This window comes from Girardinichthys multiradiatus, chromosome 6, assembly GCF_021462225.1.
Source record: "Girardinichthys multiradiatus isolate DD_20200921_A chromosome 6, DD_fGirMul_XY1, whole genome shotgun sequence".
NCBI classification, from domain to species: domain Eukaryota; kingdom Metazoa; phylum Chordata; class Actinopteri; order Cyprinodontiformes; family Goodeidae; genus Girardinichthys; species Girardinichthys multiradiatus.
The window spans coordinates 24252504-24274909 of record NC_061799.1 but is presented as its reverse complement, the minus strand read 5'-3'; the positions used below and the strand labels follow the sequence as shown (position 1 = coordinate 24274909).

Genomic DNA, 22406 nt, shown 5'->3' with positions numbered 1-22406 from the left:
AGCTTTTAGAACTACAGGTTAAACCTGATGTTTACATACTCTGTATAAATAAAAAATGTTTTCCTGCAATATCTGACATTAAATATAAGTAAACTTCTCCTGTTTTAGGTCTTCTAAAGTTATCAAAGTTGTTTTCATTGGCTGTAATGCCAGAATGATTAAAAATAATTACCTTTTTATTATTTATGTGAAATTCAGAAGTTTACACACCTTTCTTTAATATTTAGTAGAATTGCCTTTTCAACTGTATGTCGAACATTTTGGGTATTCCTTCATAAGCTTCTAACAATAGTTTGCTGAAGTTTTGGCCCATTCTCCCTGAAAGAACTGGTGTAACCGACTCTGTTTTTTAGGTTGCCTTGCTCACACGCACCTTTTCATCTCCGCCCAAAGATTCTTTTTTAACTTAGATCTGGTTTTTGTGATGGCCACTCTAAAACATTGACTTTGTTGTTTGTAAGCCACTTTTTAGCTAATTGTGCAATATGCCTAAAGTTATTGTCCAGTTGGAAGACTTGGGATCTTGTGTTAATATTTCCACATTATGTTCTTTCCTCTTGATTCCATCTATTTTGTAAAGTGCACCATTCCTCCTGCTGCAAAACACACCCAGAACATGATGCTTCCATCCCCATACTGCATGATGGGGATTGGTGTTCTCAAGATTGTAAGCCTTCTGCTTTGGTTCCTTCTAATGTTAACATTGTGATAATGGCACAACACTTAGATTCGTCAGACAATAGGACATGTCTCCAAACATTATGGTCTTGGACTTTTTTTGACATTGCAATTGGAATAATGGCTAATTCATATTTATTCCCTATTCAAATCAAATGTGAATGTATTGCTTGCAAAACCATGACATCACAATCTGTACTTTCCCAAATTGTGTAAAAGCATAGCGATCTTAGTGTATGTAAACCTCTGAATTTGAAAAAAGGTAAATTAATTTAACTAATTCTAGCCACATTTAGCAAACATTAATACTTATGGTAATCCTAACTGATCTGAACCAGCAAAGATTTTGTCAGATTTTATGTCAGATAGTGAGAAAAACAAAGGTTATGCTTATTAAGAAAATCCAAATATCTGGTTTCCACTGTAGAAGACTTTGTAAAACATTTAATATATCCATGCTTTTTTATCTAACTCTGATGCCTTTGACAGGTGAAGATGACAGCCTCGCTCATAAGAAGAAGGTAACCATTGAGGACATCTATGGTGCAGACCTTCGAATCCATGACCCAGACGCTAAATGGCTCAGTGGTGGGTTAACAGTTTAGCTTTGACATTTAAAATCTGACTTCTTTGTGGAAACACAACCCATACTCAGACAGTGTGACATTTTTCCTCTCGACTTACGCTGTACCGTTGGTATTAAAACCTGACACATTTTGTTTCTGGACGTACGGCTTCCTGAACATCAATGTGCAGCGTACCGACACTGATAAGAATGTACAAGTAGTGAGATTGTAGTTAGTGCAAATTCAAAACTCGAAGTAAATGATAACATCTTAGGATTTTCTATTATTTATAAAGCAGAGATACAATCAAGTGAACTCATTGACATCTAGATCCAGGTAAAGTCATTCAGCCAAGTGAAATTTGCACTAACAGGCTGTCAGCAATTAAATATTTATTTTAACTGTAAATAGGATCTGTAGGATAGGAACAACAGATGAGAGCTGAGGCACTTAAAAAAAGCTGTAACGGTTCAGCTCTGTGAATGAAAATGAAGAGATTAAAGAAGCAACATTTGCTTTGTTTTCACTCTCATTTTTATTCCACAACAAGCAAAGCAGAGAACATTTAGCCTCCTCTATTTGTAGGTAAAAATGTTTCACACTAATCTAGAAAAACAGAACAGTTTTTTAGAGTCAAATAATTGTGACTGTTTGCTTTCAGAAAGCAAACAAATGCAGACATTGTGCAGAATAATTTAAGCTGGACTGGCCAGTTTTAAGACCAGTTCATCATAACTTCTGCAAAAGGAGTGCGGCGCTGTGGTTTTTCTGCCATGTCTATTTTGAACAGGAATGAAAACTGCCAGTGGAGCTGTTTTGTTGGATCAGCAAACCCGGCGTCCCCTGGTGTTCATTAGGAGAAATGCTCCATATTATTTTACTTAGATTGTAACATGTTGCTTCTTCAATTTAACAAGGTTATTTTCTGCTAACAGCAACAGACTAACAAACTTGTTTCAATGAACATTGTTTGAAAATAAGCTAATTCTTGTTTAAAAAACATTTATAGACCACAGATCTATTTCAGTTTAGCAAGAAACAAATCTGAGAAAAACATTAAAGTAGTCCTTCAACTGTTGCTCCTGGTTAACATTTAAATCGTCTCTATTTGCCTGCAAATAATTACCACAAAATATTTTTTTCTGAGTACCATTAAATCCACCCCTGGTCCCATCGGCAGTGCTTTCAGCACATTTTAAACACGATCAGTTTAAAAAAAATGGAATTCAGCCTTACTGTTTTTAACTATTTCCATTGTAACCAACTTACTAAAGACAAAAGACTGCAAAACATCTTTTAAAATAAACATGTGAGTTTTGTTGTTTGTAAAGAACAGCAATATATTTTTTAGATGGTGAAACAACAGACTACGATTTTTGTCATTCATATCACATTTAAATCCTCTTTTCTCAGAAGGGAGCACAAGAAGAAATTGATTGCAGTCAAATAAGAAAAAAAAGAGTGTTTTTTTGCTCTTACTAAAGTGTAACTTACAGGATTGCAACGTAAAAGGCTAATTAGTAGTTAGCATTGGATCTGTCTAATATGACAGCAGAAATCCTCAACTTCTTTGTGGTTTTATGCAAATACCCCTGAACACAATAAGACCCCTTAACATTTCTTCAATTTACATAAATGTCACATAAACACACTTTTATTCCTTACTGGTTTAAAGCAGACAAAGTCAAGACTAGTAAACTTTCTAACAAGTGATATTGCCTTAAAAATCAAATTAATTTATCAGTACATTTGGATGGATTGCTCAGTAATCTCTCTTTCTTCTTCTGATGTTTTTGTGGTGATCATTTCCTTCTGTTTTATCTTCATTATCTTCATGTTTGTTTGTTTGCTATCCCAACACCCACCCGCCTTATACATCCAGAATACTTGTTACGTGATGGAGAAATATGCTGATCACTATAAAATCTAACTGATTTAACTAAAATAGCCAAGAGATATCTTTTTGTTATTCTACTGGCTTTATACTGTATTATTACACATTATGAGTACGAGAATAGCATCACGTACCTGTAATCATAGTTAATCAGGGTCCCCCTCAAGATTATCCTTTGTCTCAGTCATGTTCTCCTCTATGTCACCTCCATGGTCAAAGACTTTGACAACACCTCATTTACTGAAAACCTTTTCTTAGAAGTCCTTTTCAGTTGAGAAGAGAGTAGAAAGGCAGAGCACATCGACTACCAAAAGAGTTGGTTCAGAAGGCTGCTGTGCGAGCTCTTATATGTTTTCTACACTCCTAAGTAGTGTGAAGTATCAATATCTTCACAGGAAATGTATTTTCTCACCCCATCAGCATTGGATATTTCAAACTTCCCGGACTGGTTCCTCTTCTCCATGTTGTGTAAACCATCAGTGGTTTTCACACTGCTATAGTTATGGTTACGTAGGGTTGGGGCCCTCAAGTTTTTTGTAGACAACAAAATGTCTTGTTATACTGACCTGAATATTATCCTAAACATCCAAAACATGTGTGTATAAAATATTGCCATTTCCTATGTTTTATACAGCTAATACAGACTAGGGTCAAATTGACCCCAAAGAACCACGATGCGTACAACATGTGTACAGGACATTGTAAAAATATTGTCATGTTAATTAGGAAAAGTCACTAAATATGAAGTCAAAAATTGTCAAATATTTATTTAGAGACATTAAGCATTGAGCTGAGAACACAGTTTCCAGTTATTAACCTGAAAACCTTCAGATGTTTCAACTTTTTTACAAAATACATTTTTTATTGAATCAACCCTTTGAAAACGGCACAATAATAATTTTGCAAAGCTTTTACTGGCAAATAGCTCAACCCATAGCTCTTCTGTAATATGTGACCAGTTAAGGTAGGATATCCTTGGAGTTGATAGTAGGTCCAAAGAAAACAGTGAAAACAGTGGCTTTACTCAATTGATAAGTGTATCATGTTGACTTTCTAACACTGGGTTCTTTTCTAGTTTGAGGATTGTAGCAAGAAAAGAGACTATCCTGAGCAGAATACATGCATAATTAAATCTTTAATTAGTGGTGTTAGGCTCATTGCTTTGACAACAAACAAAGAAAAAAACTTCTGTTACACTTTGTTTTTGGTTTTTTTTCTTTTGGTTTTTCTGTAATGACAATTCAGGTAAACAGTAAAGCCGGTCTGGTTGCCTTGCAGTGTTATTAGCAGATTTTGCTCCAGGACTAGCAGGGCATGTTTTACATTTTACTACTCTATTGTGCATTTGTAATAAAGTTTTTTTTTAATTCCTTTAAGTCTTATAAATATACATTTGTGATTTATTTGCAGAAGTAATCTGCAAACATTTTAAATACTGTGTTTGTTGTTGCTACTATGTTTAGACACCTTCTGCTTAAAATCCGCTTGCATGTGCACATCTGATTGCAGTTGAGAGTATGCATGTAGTACGCAGAACCATCTGTCCCCATGTTCTGCCGAGCAGATTATCCTCTGATTACTTACATTACCACCCTATTAACATATAATTACTTACATTCTCATGTGTCAGCGCCCTTCATTTGCAACTGTGATGAAAACTCCTTCAGCACCTGATGAAACTCTCGCAATCAATAGTGTGACATTGCACTTGTCATTTAAGTTAATGCAATCAGCATCCATTTGTTGCTACAACCTTCTGATAAGAACTCTGACGGGACAGCCTCTCACTTGAGCGGCTCTCATCAATATTTTGTGGACTTCATTCACAGCAGTGTGTAATTGATCCCTGTTGCTCTTTGATCACATTCTGCCTCTGAAGTCTTTTACTCACCTCTGACTTTCTCACACACTCCCGGCTCCAAACACAATGATTCAACCTTGACATTGATCTCTAAAACAAAGAGGTGCTGCCGTCTGTCTGTCTGGCGTTCGTGTTTTTGAGATACAACAGAATATATAAAAAGAATAGGCCCCCTCAGTGGTTTGAATTCCCATGTATTTTATTAATAAATAATTGAAAAATGTATTACATTGAAAAAAATTAACTTCTTCCAAATAATGTGCAAAAAAACACAGCAATCTTACAATTAATTCATATAAATCTTTTTCATTTTTGAAAGGTTGTTTAACATGTGGCTTTCATTCACAGAACAGGAATATCCAGGTTTTCTGCAGAATTAGCTTTGTTGTTACCTTTTCAAAAACATCAAAGGCATTAGAAATTTGGATCACGGTTGGCTGGGACTTTTCTTTTTTTTTTTTTTGCTTTTTATTCCAACATCTCTGTAGTGACTGCAGGTTGTACAGGAGTGTTTTTGTGTTGGAAAATGCATGCCTGTTCCAGCACACGTCTTACGCCTCACTGGCAATCATTGTGTAGGTCAATACTGTCATAATTTCATGTTAGTATGCCACCATTTGTCTTTCGTTAGCCTTCCTCCTTCTGTTGGCCTGCATTACTCCTTGTCACCAGCTGCTCCATATTTCTCCTGATTAGCCCCCCTTGTTCATTGATCAATTCTCCACCCTACCTCTGTATTTATACCCTATAGTTTTCATTGCTCACCACTGGTTCCTCCCGTTTCCTACCATGCCTCATGTCCATTTGTCGGTTCTCATAGTACTCAGTTTTGCTCCTCGTGTCGTTACTCCAAGCCTTGTTTCTGGGTTTTGTACGTTTTCTTATTTTTCCTTAAAAAAAAAAAGGGAAAGCTTTGTGTTAAGTTTCATTAAAGGAAACTTATTTTGCCTCTATCAAGTTCTGCATTTGGGTTCTCCTTCTACCACACCATGACAGGAGCATGGTCTAGCTGGTTTGTTTGTTTTATACAGCCTTTAAATGAAATATATACCATCGATGGTAGTATAACTCAGATTTACAGACATAGTATGCATTAGTTTGTTGAGTATGAGCCTCTCACACCCTCTTAATAAATAAGGATATATTTTCTGAGGCAGGCAATTAATGTTATTTTGGTATCTTTAGCGTCTAACAAGAACACAGTTCAGAGTAATCAGTCTCTTTTTTCTGTAAAAAAGGATCCCCTCTCCAGAGATACTCCAAAGCAGGTTAGCTGTCTAGCATCAGTGACCATGGTGATAGAGAAAGATAAGAAGTAAGTCACCTTTGTGGTACTGAAAATCCCAGCCTGACCCAAAGTTTTTTTAAATGAGCTACCAATTCTGTTTTGTAGTGAAGGCCCCTCATTGGGCATTCCCAAACATTAACATTACATTAAACATTACAGAGTACATAACTAATAATAATATGAATTATTACATTTTTAAATAATACTTAAATAAAGGATAAAAGAACAAAATAACACTGCAAGCATTATAAAAACTAGTTAAAAACTATTGCTACCTTTTCTGACTGAGTTCAAAGTCTCACCTAAAAGGTACTGAACATAATTAAGGCCCATCGTACCATGTCAATCAGTCATTTTCTACCGCATCTTCCATAGTGAGTTACGGGGAAGCGGGTCCCCATCTCCAGCATGCTGTCTATGGGCGGGAGGTGGGGTACACCCTGGAGAGGTCGCCAGTCCATCGCAGGGCAACACCGAGAGACACAGGACAAACAATCAAACACACACACACTCATTCGTTAACAGTCATGTTTTTGGACTGTGGGAGGAAGCCAGAGTACCCAGAAAGAACCCACGCATGCACAGGGAGAACATGCAAACTCCATGCAGAAAGACCCCCAGCCGGCAGTTGAAGCCAGGACCTTCTTGCTTAAAGGCAACAGTCCTACCAACTGCGCCAATGTGTAGCCCGACGTACCATGTCAGTATTTATAAATGTTCCGTGTATTTCAACACAGTTTGGCAGCAATTTTGAATGGGATAGAAAACCATCAGTTTTACATTTTACTTATGAGGCGTGGACCGAGGCGTGTGCTCCCATAGTAGTTTTTCCTTGGTTTTTATAACTGTAATTATGTTTGTTTATTGTTTAGCAATCAAAGGGATTTATGATACTGATGAGAAGATAATTAAATCACACAACGGCTCCTTTAGTGTGTCATTGTGCTGATACAGGATATATTTTTATTTTAAGCTCTCAACCCTAATGGCAAACTGTGATAATCTATATTTGGACCAAGTATTACCTGTTGACTAAGCAGTTAAAAGTTCTTATGGAAATATGTTTGCCTATAAACCTAAACCAAATGATCTTATTGAAAGTAAACAAAGTAAAATAAATTACAATACCAATTACTGCTGGAATGATAAGAAGTAACTGTCTGGCTGTAAAGTCTTATTTGTAATTTACAGACAAACACTTGCTGTATCGATCAAGGGAAGGGGATGTTCTCAGGCGTGATGTTGATACATTGAAAGAGGACATCATCGTGTTAAACCAGCTGTTTGTGAGTATAACTCACCTAAACTGTTGGAATATGTTGCAAGAACCTGTTTTCTTTTTTTTTTTAAGTGCAGCAGTAGTAAAAATAATGTACTTTTCTGCTATTAGGAGGGGTTTTATGGGGTTTGAGGTGTACTTCATAAATAACGACATGGTAGAGTTTGCATTGTGGGCTTTTATGAACTTGGGGTTAGAGCACATCATTTATACATTTAAACTAGATTTTGAGGTTGCAGATTCTTTTTACCATGATGTCAAATTATTAACATGGTGTTCACATAATAAAAAAAAAAGAGACCACAAATCAGTGTGTGACAAGACCAGAAATTGTGTTTTTAACACTGGAACATTAAACAAACAAAAACCAAATGTAACAGCAGAGGGTCAGTTTGTGTGTTATCAGTCATGCCACACACTGAAAACAGCAACTCGGGTGTTTCATGGTGACTGAGAAATCAGACCTGGAGAGGGAGGATAAATAAAGAGAGAGATGAAGGATTAAGTGCTAAATTACACAGGGCAGGTGTGCATATTTTCCATCTCTATCAGGTTGTTTCTTGGTGCTTGAACACTGTTGATTCCTCCTTGAGCTCATAATACAGTTCTTTGCAAAAAGACCCCTTTGCATCTTTTAACATTTACTCATGTTACAACCACAAAGTTCAATGCTTTTTATTAGGGCCTTTGGTAATAAATCAACACAAAGCAACGGACAAATCTGATGTTGAAGGAGAGTGGTTTTCAAACTTTTTTACAAATACGATCTGAAAAGTGTGGTGGAGTGCTTTTTTATTTAGGCAACTCTACTTAGCCCTAAATACTATCCAGTGCAGCCAATTGTGTGCAAACGCCCCCTAATTAGTGCAATTTAATGTCAGTATAAATCCAGCTATTCTCTGGAGACCTCAGAAGTTTGTTCAGAACATTAGTGAACAAACAGCATCATGAAGACCAAGGAACACAGCAGACAGGGCATGATTGAAGTTGTGGAGAAGTTTAAAGCAGAGTTAGGTCATGAAGCAACACTGTAAGCTGAACATCTCACCAAACACTGTTCAGTCCATCATGTGAAAATAAAGAGTATTGAATAATTACCAACCTACCAAGACATGGCCCTCCACCTAAAAAGACAGGCCAGGCAATTCAGCATTAAGGCCCATGGCTACTGTGGAGGAGCTGCATAGATCTACATCTCCCGTTGAAGAATCAGTTGAGAGGACCACTATTATTCATGCACAAATGAAGTCTTTATAGAAGAGTTGCAAAAAGAAATCTAATGTCAAAAGTTAGCCATCAAGTTCTGTTTGAAATTTACTAAAAGCCATGTAGGTGATAGAGCAAACATGTGGAAGAAGGTTCTCTAGTCAAATGAGACAACAACTTAACTGTTTGACCCATGCCAAAAAATGCTATGTCTGCTAGAAAACTTTGGCAGGATTATGCTTTTCTCCAGTAGGGACAGAGAAGCTGATGAGAGATGAAAAGACAAAAAATGGAGCCAATTTGTTAGTGGCTGCAAAAGACTTCAGACTGTGGTTGAGATTCAACTTCCAGTAGGACAACAATCCAAAATAAACAGTCGGAGCTGTAATGGAACGGTTATATCAATCTGATTCAGTTTAGACAATGTTGGAGAAAAATTAAGTCCATAGATGTTCAGATCTGGTAGAGGCATGTCCCAAAAAAGGTGTTGCTATAATTGCAGCAGATGGAGATTGTACATTTTCATTCCACTTTACAATTTTACACTTCTTTGGGTGAGTCTATGATACAAAAATCCCAATAAAACACATTAAATCTTGTGGTTGTAAACGTGACAAAGTGTAAAATAGTTCATGGGGTATGCTCAGTTTTGCAGCTAATAATCTCTCAACATCCAGGTTTCACATCCACGCCAGACATTCAATCTACTAAAGGAGGCCATCAAATATCTGGGCACGTAATCCTTGTGTTTTAAATGAGCTCCACACACAGCCAGCTTCAGTTAAAGAATTGTCTGTGAAATCTTGTGAAGTGCACTCATGCAGAGAAGCCTCTGACAGTTCCTGATAAAAAAGGATAATCTGTTTCCTGAAATTTGGAAATTTGTAATAAAGAACATACATAAACAAACTTCTCCAAAATGGGGAAAATCCCACCGAAGAAGCTTTATAATGTCAACAGTTATGTAAGTAACATTTATTAAGCCTAGTGTACCTCACTGCATTAGTTCTATTGATGTTGTTTTATTTTTTAAACCTTTTTCAGGACAGATCAAAAGCTGCCAAATATCAGGTGTCTCCAGACTTGAAGCACGTGCTGTTTGCCTTTGATGTAAAACCGGTAAAATAATGATAATAATAATAAATGTCAACATTGCATCCTACAATTTTCAGATTTTGAGGGTCTACCTGTCTCTAATTAATTCTGTTTGTTTTGACAGATCTACCAATACTCTTATCTGGCCAAATACATCATTTACAGCCTCGTGACACAGTAAGAGTTGTGTTTTCTGTCTCTCTTCTTTCCCTCATGCATCCCTGCCCTGAATCTGACCTTCTGTCATCAGCTCACTGATGTCAGCCACATTTCCCTGCTTCTATTGCTACCATAAGGGAATGGTCTTCAGTTTAGCTCAGGGTGGTGGACTGACCTGTTCATTGCCTGTTTTAACCCTAAATCCATCTGTGTCTGACTGAGCAGTTTAGAAACAATGTTGTAGATGACTGATCAGGACTAGAAGAAGGGAACACACACCAATCATGTGCTTTGTGGATCTGAAGTTTACTTGAAAGTACAGGTTTTATAAACTGTTCTCTCCACAGGGAGACTTGGCCTTTAAATCCCCCCGAGGTGCACGACGCTGTCCTGCAGTATGCTGGATGGGGACCCCAAGGTCAGCAGCTGGTAAGCACGGTTACTCTTCATGATTAAACCTGCAGGTTGGGGGCACTCAGATGGAGATACGTCAGAATAAGAAACGGTAAAGATTTGTGATGTCTCTCAATTGAACTGACAACGCTTGCGGTAATAACCAGTTTATGTGTTCTATAACGAAAGCATTATGAGCTATAAAAGTTGAAACTGTTTGCTTTGACCTCCATGAATGTCAGCCAGTTTATTTTTACATATCTCATGAGCTGGTCAGAGCCATAGTGGCAGATGGCATCTCTGTGGCACAACCAGTGGCTCCAACTGTCTGACTCAGAGGGCACAAGTCTTTTGGATATACCGCCACAATGCACTTCATAAGTATTCATGTCCTTTGACAATTTTTGTTAGTATTGAACCACAAACTGCAATGTGTTTTATTTGACAGACCAACACAAAGTGTCCATAATTGTGAAGAGGAGAGGAAGTGATATGGGATTTTGTTTTTTTGGGGGAAAAATAAAAACTTGTGACTTGTATTTGTATTCAGTCCCCTTCAGTCACCAACAGGGTGTGGAATCACCTTTCAGCCCCAGCTGTATATCTGGAGACTCAAACCTTTTCCCATCATTTATGAGATTAAATGGAGAGCCTCTGTAAACATCAATTTTCAAGCCTTGCCACAGATTCTTAATTGGATTTAGGTCTGGACTTTGAGTGGGCCACTCTAACACATATATTTTGATCCAAACCATTGTAGCTCTATCAGTATATTTAAGGTCCTGCTGGAAGGTAAACCTCCTACCACAGTCTACCCAGTCTTTTGCAGCCTCTAACAGGTTTTCTCCCAGAATTGCCCTGCTTTTAGCTCCATCCTTCCCACCATCAACTCTTATTCAGCTTTGCTGTCCCTGCTAAAGGAAAGTATGCCCACAGAATGATGCCACCACCACGTTTTGTAATATCACTATGGTGAGGATAGTCGTTATTTATACAAAATTGGCTTCATTTGTCTCAAATGAAAATTCAATTCAACTCATTCCTCTCAGTGTTGAATAACTATATGACATTGTTTTTGTTAAAATATGGTGGCTGCAGCCATTTGTTGCCCTTAAGTGCTGTTTAAGTATGAGGCCTCTTTAGTTTTTTTATTAACTTGTTAACCTGCAGCAATGCAACATATTCCAAAACATCTTCATAGCTCACTGTGTCTCAATTCTCCCTAATACATCAATATGAGCTTCGACAAACCTTGTGTTCATCTGTAGGATTTCCACGTTTGAAGCTTAATATAGTCTAAGAAGAAAGAAAATGGTCTTAAGCGACAAAGTAACCCTTAAGATAGCAGCATATCCCTTTTAAATTAACAACATTTGGAAAGATGCTGTGGAAATGTACAACAAAAAATGTAGTGCAATAGAAACAGTAAATTGTCTGCAGTTAGCAATGTCCTATAAATAATTCACACACTAAATTGTAGCTAAGGGCTCTGAAATAAAGTGCTTGCCTGCCATTTGGAGCAGCTTTGGGTTCAATATTAGTACAGTCAGAGGCTGAACTGAATCTTCTTATTAATGGACAGCTTGATTTCTGATCTTAAAAAAGTTGCAATAAATGGAAACACTTGTAGAAGTCCTTTAAAAGTTTCCTTGTGAATTGCACTTAACTAAATTTACCTAGTAAAGGTTTTGAAAACTAAAAGAACTGTGGGTTTACATGAGCAGTGAAACCTAACTACTTGAATCGTAAAAATAAAATCCCTCTCTTTTAATTTTAGGCTTTAATGGTGACATAAGAAAATCCATCTGGTCTTAACTAGGTTTTAATTTGGAAAAGAACTGAACAAGTATGGATTGTTTGGAAGGGTTGGCAGGAGAAATCCTCTTCTCTATATAGGGAATACAGCAGCATTTTAGGTTTGCAGAGCTGAATCTGAATGCATCACAAAACATTTAGAACAATGTTCTTTGGAACAGAGGAGACCAAAGAGATGCTTTACCAAAAAGCGCAGTTTCATGTTTGGAGAAAACAAAACACAGTAAATCAGCACAAACACCTCATATGAACTGCCAAGCATGGTGGTGGAGGGATGATGATTTGGGCTTGTTATGCAGCCACAGGATCGGGCTGTCTTGCAGTAATTAAGTCAACAATGAACTCCTCCATATACCAAAATATTTTAGAGAGAAATTCAAGAGCTGCCAGTCTGACAGTTGAAAAACGGATTCCAACACAGCATCAAATATTCTACAACATGGCCCAGTCAAGCTGCAGTTATACTGAAACGTTGGTCCTTTTTCCTTTTATACTGCCACTTCAGAAGCATAGCAATTACTGCAGTTCTCATTTTAAACCTTCAGGCTTACAACTATATGGAGGTACAGGAGAGCCCAAAACAGCAGTGTATGCCACCGGCCGACAGAAGCTACACCGTCAGTTTTGGCAACGCATCGACATTCATGTGGCAAACAACAATTTCCTGCAAAATAGAACATATGCCTGTAAACATCGAAAAACCAAAGCAATACTGTGACGAAAAGAGGGTCATATAAATCAAACAGAAAACAACTAGCCTGCTCAAGATGACTTTACAAGCTACTGAATCATGGGGTGAAGTTAGTTGATGTACAGCTTTTATGTTTTGGCTTTATATTGTTTTATTGAAAGGGGGGAATATATATTATGTTTTGTACACTTGAGCTTAGACTAAAATAATTTGAGTTGCCTTTCAGTTACAACACATGTATTAAATAAACCTCTAAATATTTGTAAATTACAGTCGTGTGAAGATCCTGTCTATTATGGCTCGCACGTAAAACCTTAGAAATGAAAATGTTTGTAATTCCTTCTTACCATGACTGCATCTTTCATCCATCCATTCATTCAGTTGCTACATCCATTAAATCTGTGCAGGGTTGCCAGTCAGGGCAACACAGGGCACAGTCAACCTAGAAGTCATGTTTTTGGACTAAGAGGGGGTAGCAAGGGTACCTGGAGAGAACCCGCTCATGAACATGGAGAACAAACAAACTGCATGGAGTTTCAGGAAGGTCCCATGCCAGGATTTGAACCTTGGCAACCTAGGAGAAATAAACATATATTCTATTGTTATAAAGACCAAAAGACATTTCTGTTTTTAGCTAATCACAATGTAGACCAGATGAGATGACAGACTTTCAGTTTTGTCGGTTCAGCTAAATATTCAGCTAAATATTCTTTAGAGCAAAAATGAACTTTTTGTTTTATCCATTTAATTATTTATAATGCATTGGAGTATTTTTTCTCTTTTTCCTGTGGATTACTTGTCTAAATATGTATTTATAGCACATTATTTATTATTTTGCTATTTCCAGAAAAGTTCTTTTTTCCTTTTGGGCCACAAACGGAATCTCTGGAGTCAAAATTTTCCTCTGTGACACGTGTCTCTGAACCATTTTAAAGCTTCACTCAGGCCGTTTGTGAATCTAATGGGACAAAAAGTCACAGGAAAAAGACGGATAGTCTTTTGTTATTTATAACAAGGCCTCTGTAGTCCACTTTGAGTCTGCTCTTACATTTAGTACATCATGTCCAGCTCTACATCAGTCTTTTAATAATTTGCAGTTGGAAAAAGACTCACTGTTTTATCTTACTTGAGGCGACCAGAGTAAACACAGCAAGAGAAAAAATGCATGTTGTCGTTTCTAGATAAAATAAACCTTATTTCCTTTTAATAAGATTCAAGAAAAGCAATAAATTCAAGCCAACAATAATTTTTATGATTCTTTGTTCCTGCCTTACTTTTTTTACTCATGTCATCTTTAAATTAGTTTTCTTAAATTTTTTGTTACTTTATCACATCTCCTCAGCTCCACTTTAAAGCTTTTTCTTATATCATAATTGCTCTTATTGGATAACAGCTTAGATAACAGATGCATTTCTGTGGGAAAACATTAAGATTTTGACTGTGTGATGAGACTCTGTCTGCTGGGGAAGTCAGTAGATTAATTTACATACGGTAATGGTACACCTGATTGTTTCTTTCACAAAGCTGTAGCTGCAGCTCTGCTCTTGATTTAATGAGCCTCGGAGGCTGTGCAGGAAAACAGAGATGAGCTCTCGTCTTTTGTCTCCGTCTGACCCGGAGATGTCGGACATGTTTTCTTTTTTTCCCCCTTCACAATGTGTGAATGTCATGATTTCCTATTAAGTTTATCAGAACTGGAGCAATTCGTCATCAAGTGTTACATCAGCATATAAAACCGAGGTGTGTGTGTGTGTGCAGTGGTGTGCAGTAAAGCATCATATGTACAGGGAGATGGATTCTGCAGTGCTCTTCTCATTAAACCATGAGCTATTACTCTACCATGACACTGCAATCAGCAAGGCTGGGTCAACACACACACACACACCTGAAGAAAGAGGTCATCCTGACACAGCAGTGTGAAAAAAATCAAAAGGAATCTTGTGAGGATTAAACATTTCACCCCTGAAATCCCAGATGCACAAATATCAGTCAGTAATGCTGCTATTTGAGCTCCACAGGTATCTCTGATCTGTTGCTACTTTTTTCTGTGCCCTTAAGAATTGAGTCTCTTCAAGCCTTTTGCTGAACCTTATTTCTCTCTTGTTCCTTTAAAGACTTAAAAGTCTTAGAAGTGAATGCAGACCAGGGGAATAACACCTGTTTTCCAAATTAGTGTAATTTCAGATTCAAAATTTCTTTCATTTGGTTTTAGTTTAGCAAATGTGAGGTTTTTTTTTTTTTTTTTTTTGCTTTGAGGCTGCTGTAGACCCATAGTCTTGTCCCGAAGCTGTTTTGCAACATAAGCAATCCACCAACTACTCTCTTCTTACCAAGTCCTGTACACCAATCAGAATTTTGTGGATGGTCTTCAACTCTGTGTTTTTGTACTTAGTGATATGACATTGGGCTATTATAGTTTCTCTTGTAGAATTATAATATAACAAGATATAATTGTTCCCAGTCTTCCTCCTTCGAAATGGAGCTGCAACGTAACATGTGGGAATGCAGATACAGTAAAAAATGGTTTTACTATATTAACATGATTATAAAGTTGACACATTAGGCATCTTATTAGCATTTAGCATGGCTGTCATTAAAAAACGCCATGTGTATATTAATGTCACTGTAGGTCCTTTAATCTGGGATTTCCAAAAGCTGCCAACACATACAGATCCACAAGGTTCCTTGACAGACACCGATTGCTCGGTGAAACAGAGCAAATTTGCTGTAACCCATTCAGCCTCCTTGTTATCAACTCAAAGTTTGGCTCTCCCTCGCCATCTCTCACAGTCTTAATGAACTGCAGATATGTCTCAACATGTCATAGAAAATGCAGTTTCCTTTTTAATAGCATCTCTTTGCTTCCCCTGACTTTTTTTTGGTAATCTTTACCGATACTGAAAATAAATAACCTTTAGATTTTTTCTTTTTTCCTCCTGACAATCATCTTGTATTATTAGCCCAGGCTAATTTATTGTTTTTATATGTCTTGTTTTTACTAGTGCATCTTAGATTTAACTGGACAGGTTCAATTAATAACCCATACCTTCCTACAAAATGTACACTTCATACTCGAATGAATCACATCTCGTCTTCACTCAGCTGGCACCATCATGGAAAATACTACAGTAGATTGACTGAGGCGTAATGTGTGCCCTAGTGTTTCTAAGCTGTCTGACTGTCAGTATTGTCATCAGTGATAATCCATTGGCATAAAGCATCAAATCTCTATAAACACAGGTCAGTCTTGATTAGCAACATCAAGTCTTTGCTACATCTTCAAGTTTTGGTACATTTCCTGTTGTGCAGGGCATATAGGAAGTGCTGCATTTCTGTTGGGATTAAGATTAACTCCATATTGTGATGTAGAGCCTGTCAAGTGTTTGCACAAAGTTTCAATTTAAGGACAGAAAACTGACAAGGCCATGTAAATGCTATGAAATCTCTACTATTGTTTATATTTAAACAATAGTGTGAAATAGAAAAGACTAGTTTTATTATCTGACTTGATGTAGTTATGGAGAAATAATGAGAATAAAGAAAGAGGTGCATATGTGGCTGTCTGAGCGTGCCCATAAGGTTATGAAAGACAACATTATCAGATATGCAGACTGATATAAACACATGGCGTACACAACTTCGCAACATTTTTATTAGCAACACAAGTTAAATACAAGTTTTTTAGTACTACCAAACAAATCTTTCTTTAATCTGCTTTCTTATGTTTTTATTCAACCTTGTGCAACATATCCTATCATTAAAATTTGACAGAATTGTTAGATTTTCCAGCATTTAATTTGAATTGCTGAGGAAAAACATTGAGTCTAGTTTTGCACTCCTACATAAATCACAAGGCTTTTTAAGCATTAAGAAATTGTTGCAGTAAGTGACTGTGATGTAACAAATAAACGTGTGTTTCAATGACTCCATAGAAATGCCAGAAGACAGGAAATAGAGTAAATCTCACAATAAGAAAGGGCGTTTATTGTTCTGTTCCTCACCTCTTTTATTGTTTCCAACAATTATGATTCGTAGTGTTGTATGTAAATCATTTCAAAATGCTGTTTCAAAGGGTAAGAAATGACTCCTAAGTGTTTCAGCTCTTTTGTCAACACCACACTAATTTATATCCTACTTATACTGACACAGAAAGTAATTATTGTACTTTTGTTTTTCAGATCTTTATTTTTGAAAGCAACATCTACTACAGGGCAACAGTGGAGAGCCGATCGATCCGCCTTGTTTCAACCGGTAAAGAGGGGGTCATCTTTAATGGTCTGACTGACTGGCTGTATGAAGGTAAGGCATCATTTTGACAATAGTTTGGAGATTTCTGTGATGTGCAAATATGCAATATGTTAATTTGAAATCTTGTAAAAAAAAATGTCTAATTTTTCAAAATATTCACTGTATACCTCAACACTTATTGGCCCCACTGGTAAAGATGTCACTCTTCAAAATGGGAACAACAACAAAACATGCCATTCAGGTTTGGTAGGTGTATGTTTATCTTCCTGCATCAAACGGCTTTGAGGACATAGCTACTTGTGTAAACGTGTTCATTTCTACAGTCAGAACAATAATTAAAATGTTTGCACTAAAATGTTAATTATTATTAAGGGGTTAAGTTAAGTTAATTAGATTTCACGGGCAAAAAATGTGATGCAGAAGTAATACTCAGGGTTGTTGAAATACATATATTGTATAAAAGTTATTCTCCCTTTAAATTGAACATTTGTTTTTACTCCAAGCTTGGTTAAGTTATTTAAAACTATTTTCAGGTAATAAATGCAGTCATAAAGTAATCATGCCTCTTAAACATTGTCATATGTTGTCAGATCATAATACTGAACGTTGAAAATATGTTCATGGGATTTATTTCATTTTCAATTAAAACTTTTATTAACAAACTCTGTTCCATAATTATACTAATAAAACAGAACACAAATTACAGGCATAAAATAGATCAAATCTAAAGGAACACAAATATAATGTGAATAAATAACAAAAACTAATATTTTAATGTGAGTTAAAAAGAAAATGATACATAAAGTTAAAGTGATTTACAAATAGAAATCTGAGTGTTGCACATTTGTTTTCAGCTCTACTTACTCTGATACTCCTAAATAACATCCAGTGCTTTTAGAAGTCACCTAAGTAGTAGATTTAGCTTTTTGTACATTAATTTAAGTATAAGCACGCTTTTAGAGTTAGAGGCAGGTTGTATGAGACATGTATCCAATTCATTAGTTTTCACTGCCAGAAGACATACAATGCTTTCACAGTATTTGTCTCACCTTTATAAATGTTTGGTCTTGTTTCATAATTTATTTGGAAGCCCGTCTGCTGTCAAAATACTATTTCCATCAATCTTAGCTTAACAAAACTGGGCAAACTATGAGCAAATTTGAATATTTAGCATTTGGAGCTGCTTCCATACAAATCCCTCCTTGCCGCATCCCCGGCAACCATCTCATTCTTCATCTGCCTCCAGAGCTGAAAGGTTGTGATCACCAGGGCTCTTCCAGTGGAAACAGAAACCTGTTTGTCCATTATCCACATCTTTGTTGACATATGCCGTATTTACCCAACAAAATTTGAAACAAATTTTTAATTGAGTCTTTGGATACGTTCCCTTACCCACAGCAGCTGCCTCTCCCTGAGGTGCTGTGTGTTTTGTGTGCATGGTTTATCTAAAGCTGCACAGCTGGCTACGTTGCAGTGCTCTTCCTTCCCTTCACCTCCCATCACTGGTCTTTGTGTTCAAGTACTTTTAATTATTTCATGTGCACAGCGCTGCAGTCTCACCCAGCAGATGTTCAAAAGCCAGCAAACTTGTAATTTAATGTGAGACATTTTCTGATTACAGCGTATGTGGGACAGACGTTCTAATTACAAACCCCTTTGATGGGGTTTTCTTTACAAATGCACTGAGAATAGTAATCCCACTTAATTCATTTCGATTAAGTTCATGTGCCCTTTGTTCACAGTTTTCAATCCAGCATTATTAGCTTGGAGATGATTTCGAAGCAGTTTGGGATAATAACTGTAAGGATAATGTGACTGTAATTTGCTGATTTTTTGAGGAAAAACTGTGAATAAAATGCTTCGGGGAAGGCAAAAGTTGATTTTTCTTTTATTGGATTATGTCTTTGTTTCAGAAAACACAACATGACAGATGTAATCTATTTTCTGAACTAAAGAAAGACTGTTTTCCTTCTGCTGGATGTCATGAGGATTTTTCAAAGGAAAACAGCTAAATTACTTGTATTATTCTTGTGCAAGGCTTTATTTGGGCCAGCCAACATTTGGCAAAGCTGTTGACAATTTTAAGTCTGTTTAATATAAACCAAATATTTTGTTGAAGTTTATTTCTTTCTTTTGATATTTTTAATGTAGTTAGTACTAATCCTAGGTTTCTCTTTAGAACAGTTGCTAAACTTACACAGAGTTATAGCTCTGTTGAGCCATCCATTCCCTTAGCTCTCACCAGTCATGACTTTATGGGATTCTTCTTAAATAAATTAGATTCTATTAAAAATAAAATCTTTGACATACTCCCGAAGATGATTACTTCATCCTCAGCAAGTGAGACAACATTGGAAGTACAGGTCCTTCTCAAAATATTAGCATATTGAGATAATGTTCATTATTTTCCATAATGTCATGATGAAAATTTAACATTCATATATTTTAGATTCATTGCACACTAACTGAAATATTTCAGGTCTTTTATCGTCTTAATACGGATGATTGTGGTATACAGCTCATGAAAACCCAAAATTCCTGTCTCACAAAATTAGCATATCATTAAAAGGGTCTCTAAACGAGCTATGAACCTAATCATCTGAATCAACGAGTTAACTCTAAACACCTGCAAAAGATTCCTGAGGCCTTTAAAACTGCCAGCCTGGTTCATCACTCAAAACCCCAATCATGGGTAAGACTGCCGACCTGACTGCTGTCCAGAAGGCCACTATTGACACCCTCAAGCAAGAGGGTAAGACACAGAAAGAAATTTCTGAACGAATAGGCTGTTCCCAGAGTGCTGTATCAAGGCACCTCAGTGGGAAGTCTGTGGGAAGGAAAAAGTGTGGCAGAAAACGCTGCACAACGAGAAGAGGTGACCGGACCCTGAGGAAGATTGTGGAGAAGGGCCGATTCCAGACCTTGGGGGACCTGCAGAAGCAGTGGACTGAGTCTGGAGTAGAAACATCCAGAGCCACCGTGCACAGGCGTGTGCAGGAAATGGGCTACAGGTGCCGCATTCCCCAGGTCAAGCCACTTTTGAACCAGAAACAGCGGCAGAAGCGCCTGACCTGGGCTACAGAGAAGCAGCACTGGACTGTTTCTCAGTGGTCCAAAGTACTTTTTTCGGATGAAAGCAAATTCTGCATGTCATTCGGAAATCAAGGTGCCAGAGTCTGGAGGAAGACTGGGGAGAAGGAAATGCCAAAATGCCAGAAGTCCAGTGTCAAGTACCCACAGTCAGTGATGGTCTGGGGTGCCGTGTCAGCTGCTGGTGTTGGTCCACTGTGTTTATCAAGGGCAGGGTCAATGCAGCTAGCTATCAGGAGATTTTGGAGCACTTCATGCTTCCATCTGCTGAAAAGCTTTATGGAGATGAAGATTTCATTTTTCAGCACGACCTGGCACCTGCTCACAGTGCCAAAACCACTGGTAAATGGTTTACTGACCATGGTATCACTGTGCTCAATTGGCCTGCCAACTCTCCTGACCTGAACCCCATAGAGAATCTGTGGGATATTGTGAAGAGAACATTGAGAGACTCAAGACCCAACACTCTGGATGAGCTAAAGGCCGCTATCGAAGCATCCTTGGCCTCCATAAGACCTCAGCAGTGCCACAGGCTGATTGCCTCCATGCCACGCCGCATTGAAGCAGTCATTTCTGCAAAAGGATTCCCGACCAAGTATTGAGTGCATAACTGTACATGATTATTTGAAGGTTGATGTTTTTTGTATTAAAAACAATTTTCTTTTATTGGTCGGATGAAATATGCTAATTTTGTGAGAGGAATTTTGGGTTTTCATGAGCTGTATGCCAAAATCATCCGTATTAAGACAATAAAAGACCTGAAATATTTCAGTTAGTGTGCAATGAATCTAAAATATATGAATGTTAAATTTTCATCATGACATTATGGAAAATAATGAACTTTATCACAATATGCTAATATTTTGAAAAGGACCTGTAACTGTAGAACCTGATCCGTGTTTGGACTGTTTTTATCCTGTGGAGCTTCCGGAGTTATCAGAAATATTAGCTTAATCTAAACCTTCAACTTGTATGTTAGACCCAATCCCAACCAAATTATTTAAGGAAGTGTTCACTCTGATTACCAGCCCCATTTTAGATATGATTTACCTATCCTTAGTAAATGGATATGTACCACAAGCTTTTAAGGTAGCTGTAATTAAACCTTTACTTAAGAAACCTTCGCTTGATCAAGATGACTTGAAAAATTACAGACCTATATCCAATCTTCCATTCTTATCTAAAATTCTTGAGAAAATAGTTGCTAATCAAATGTGTGAGCATTTACACAGCAATGACCTGTTTGAAGAGTTTCAGTCAGGCTTCAGAGTTCATCATAGCACTGAAACAGCTCTGCTGAAAGTCAATAATGATATTCTTATGGCCTCAGATAATGGACTTGTGTCTGTTCTGGTTCTGTTAGATCTCAGTGCTGCATTTGATACAGTCGATCACAATATTCTCTTAAAAAGGCTGGAATATGCTGTAGGGATCAGGGGAACAGCAATAGGCTAGTTTAAATCTTATTTGTCTGACAGATTCCAGTTTGTTCATGTAAATGATAAATCATCTTTAAACTTCAGGGTTAATTGTGGAGTACCACAGGGTTCAGTACTTGGGCCAATTCTCTTTACTATATATATGCTTCCAATAGGTCAAATTATCAGGCAGCATAGAATAAATTTTCACTGTTACGCTGATGACACTCAGCTTTACTTATCCATAAATCCTGATGAAGACATAAAAACTTGGATGACTTTAAATCTTCTGCTTCTAAATTCAGACAAGACAGAAGTTGTTGTCTTTGGACCGGAGTCTTTAAAAAAGAAACTGCTTAGTCAATCACTTAACCTGGATGGCATTAAATTGAACTCTGGTAATAAAGTAAAAAACCTTGGTGTTACTTTTGACCAGGACATGTCATTTAAATCCTATATTAAACAGGTTTCTAGGATTTCCTTCTTTCACCTCCGGAACATTGCCAAAATTAGAAATATCCTATCCAGGAGTGACGCTGAAAAACTAGTCCATGCATTTGTTACTTCAAGGCTGGACTATTGTAATTCTTTACTATAAGGATGTCCACAAAATGCAGTTAAAAGCCTTCAGCTGATTCAAAATGCTGCAGCAAGAGTTCTGATGAAAATTAAAAAGAGAGATCATATTTCTCCTATTTTAACTTCCCTTCATTGGCTCCCTGTTA

General features: G+C 37.1%; 1 protein-coding gene across 4 annotated transcripts in view; it reads left to right on the top strand.

Moving 5' to 3' along the window:
* The window catches only part of LOC124870045 (dipeptidyl aminopeptidase-like protein 6), a 172888-nt gene that overhangs the window by 117226 nt on the left and 33256 nt on the right, over positions 1 to 22406 (top strand). For all 4 annotated transcript variants that reach the window (XM_047368468.1, XM_047368467.1, XM_047368464.1 and 1 more), the window contains exons 3-8: positions 1168 to 1266; positions 7479 to 7573; positions 9817 to 9891; positions 9992 to 10044; positions 10374 to 10455; positions 17104 to 17224. In XM_047368468.1, coding sequence (XP_047224424.1) covers positions 1168 to 1266; positions 7479 to 7573; positions 9817 to 9891; positions 9992 to 10044; positions 10374 to 10455; positions 17104 to 17224 — 525 coding nt within the window. The remainder of the gene's footprint in view (positions 1 to 1167; positions 1267 to 7478; positions 7574 to 9816; positions 9892 to 9991; positions 10045 to 10373; positions 10456 to 17103; positions 17225 to 22406) is intronic.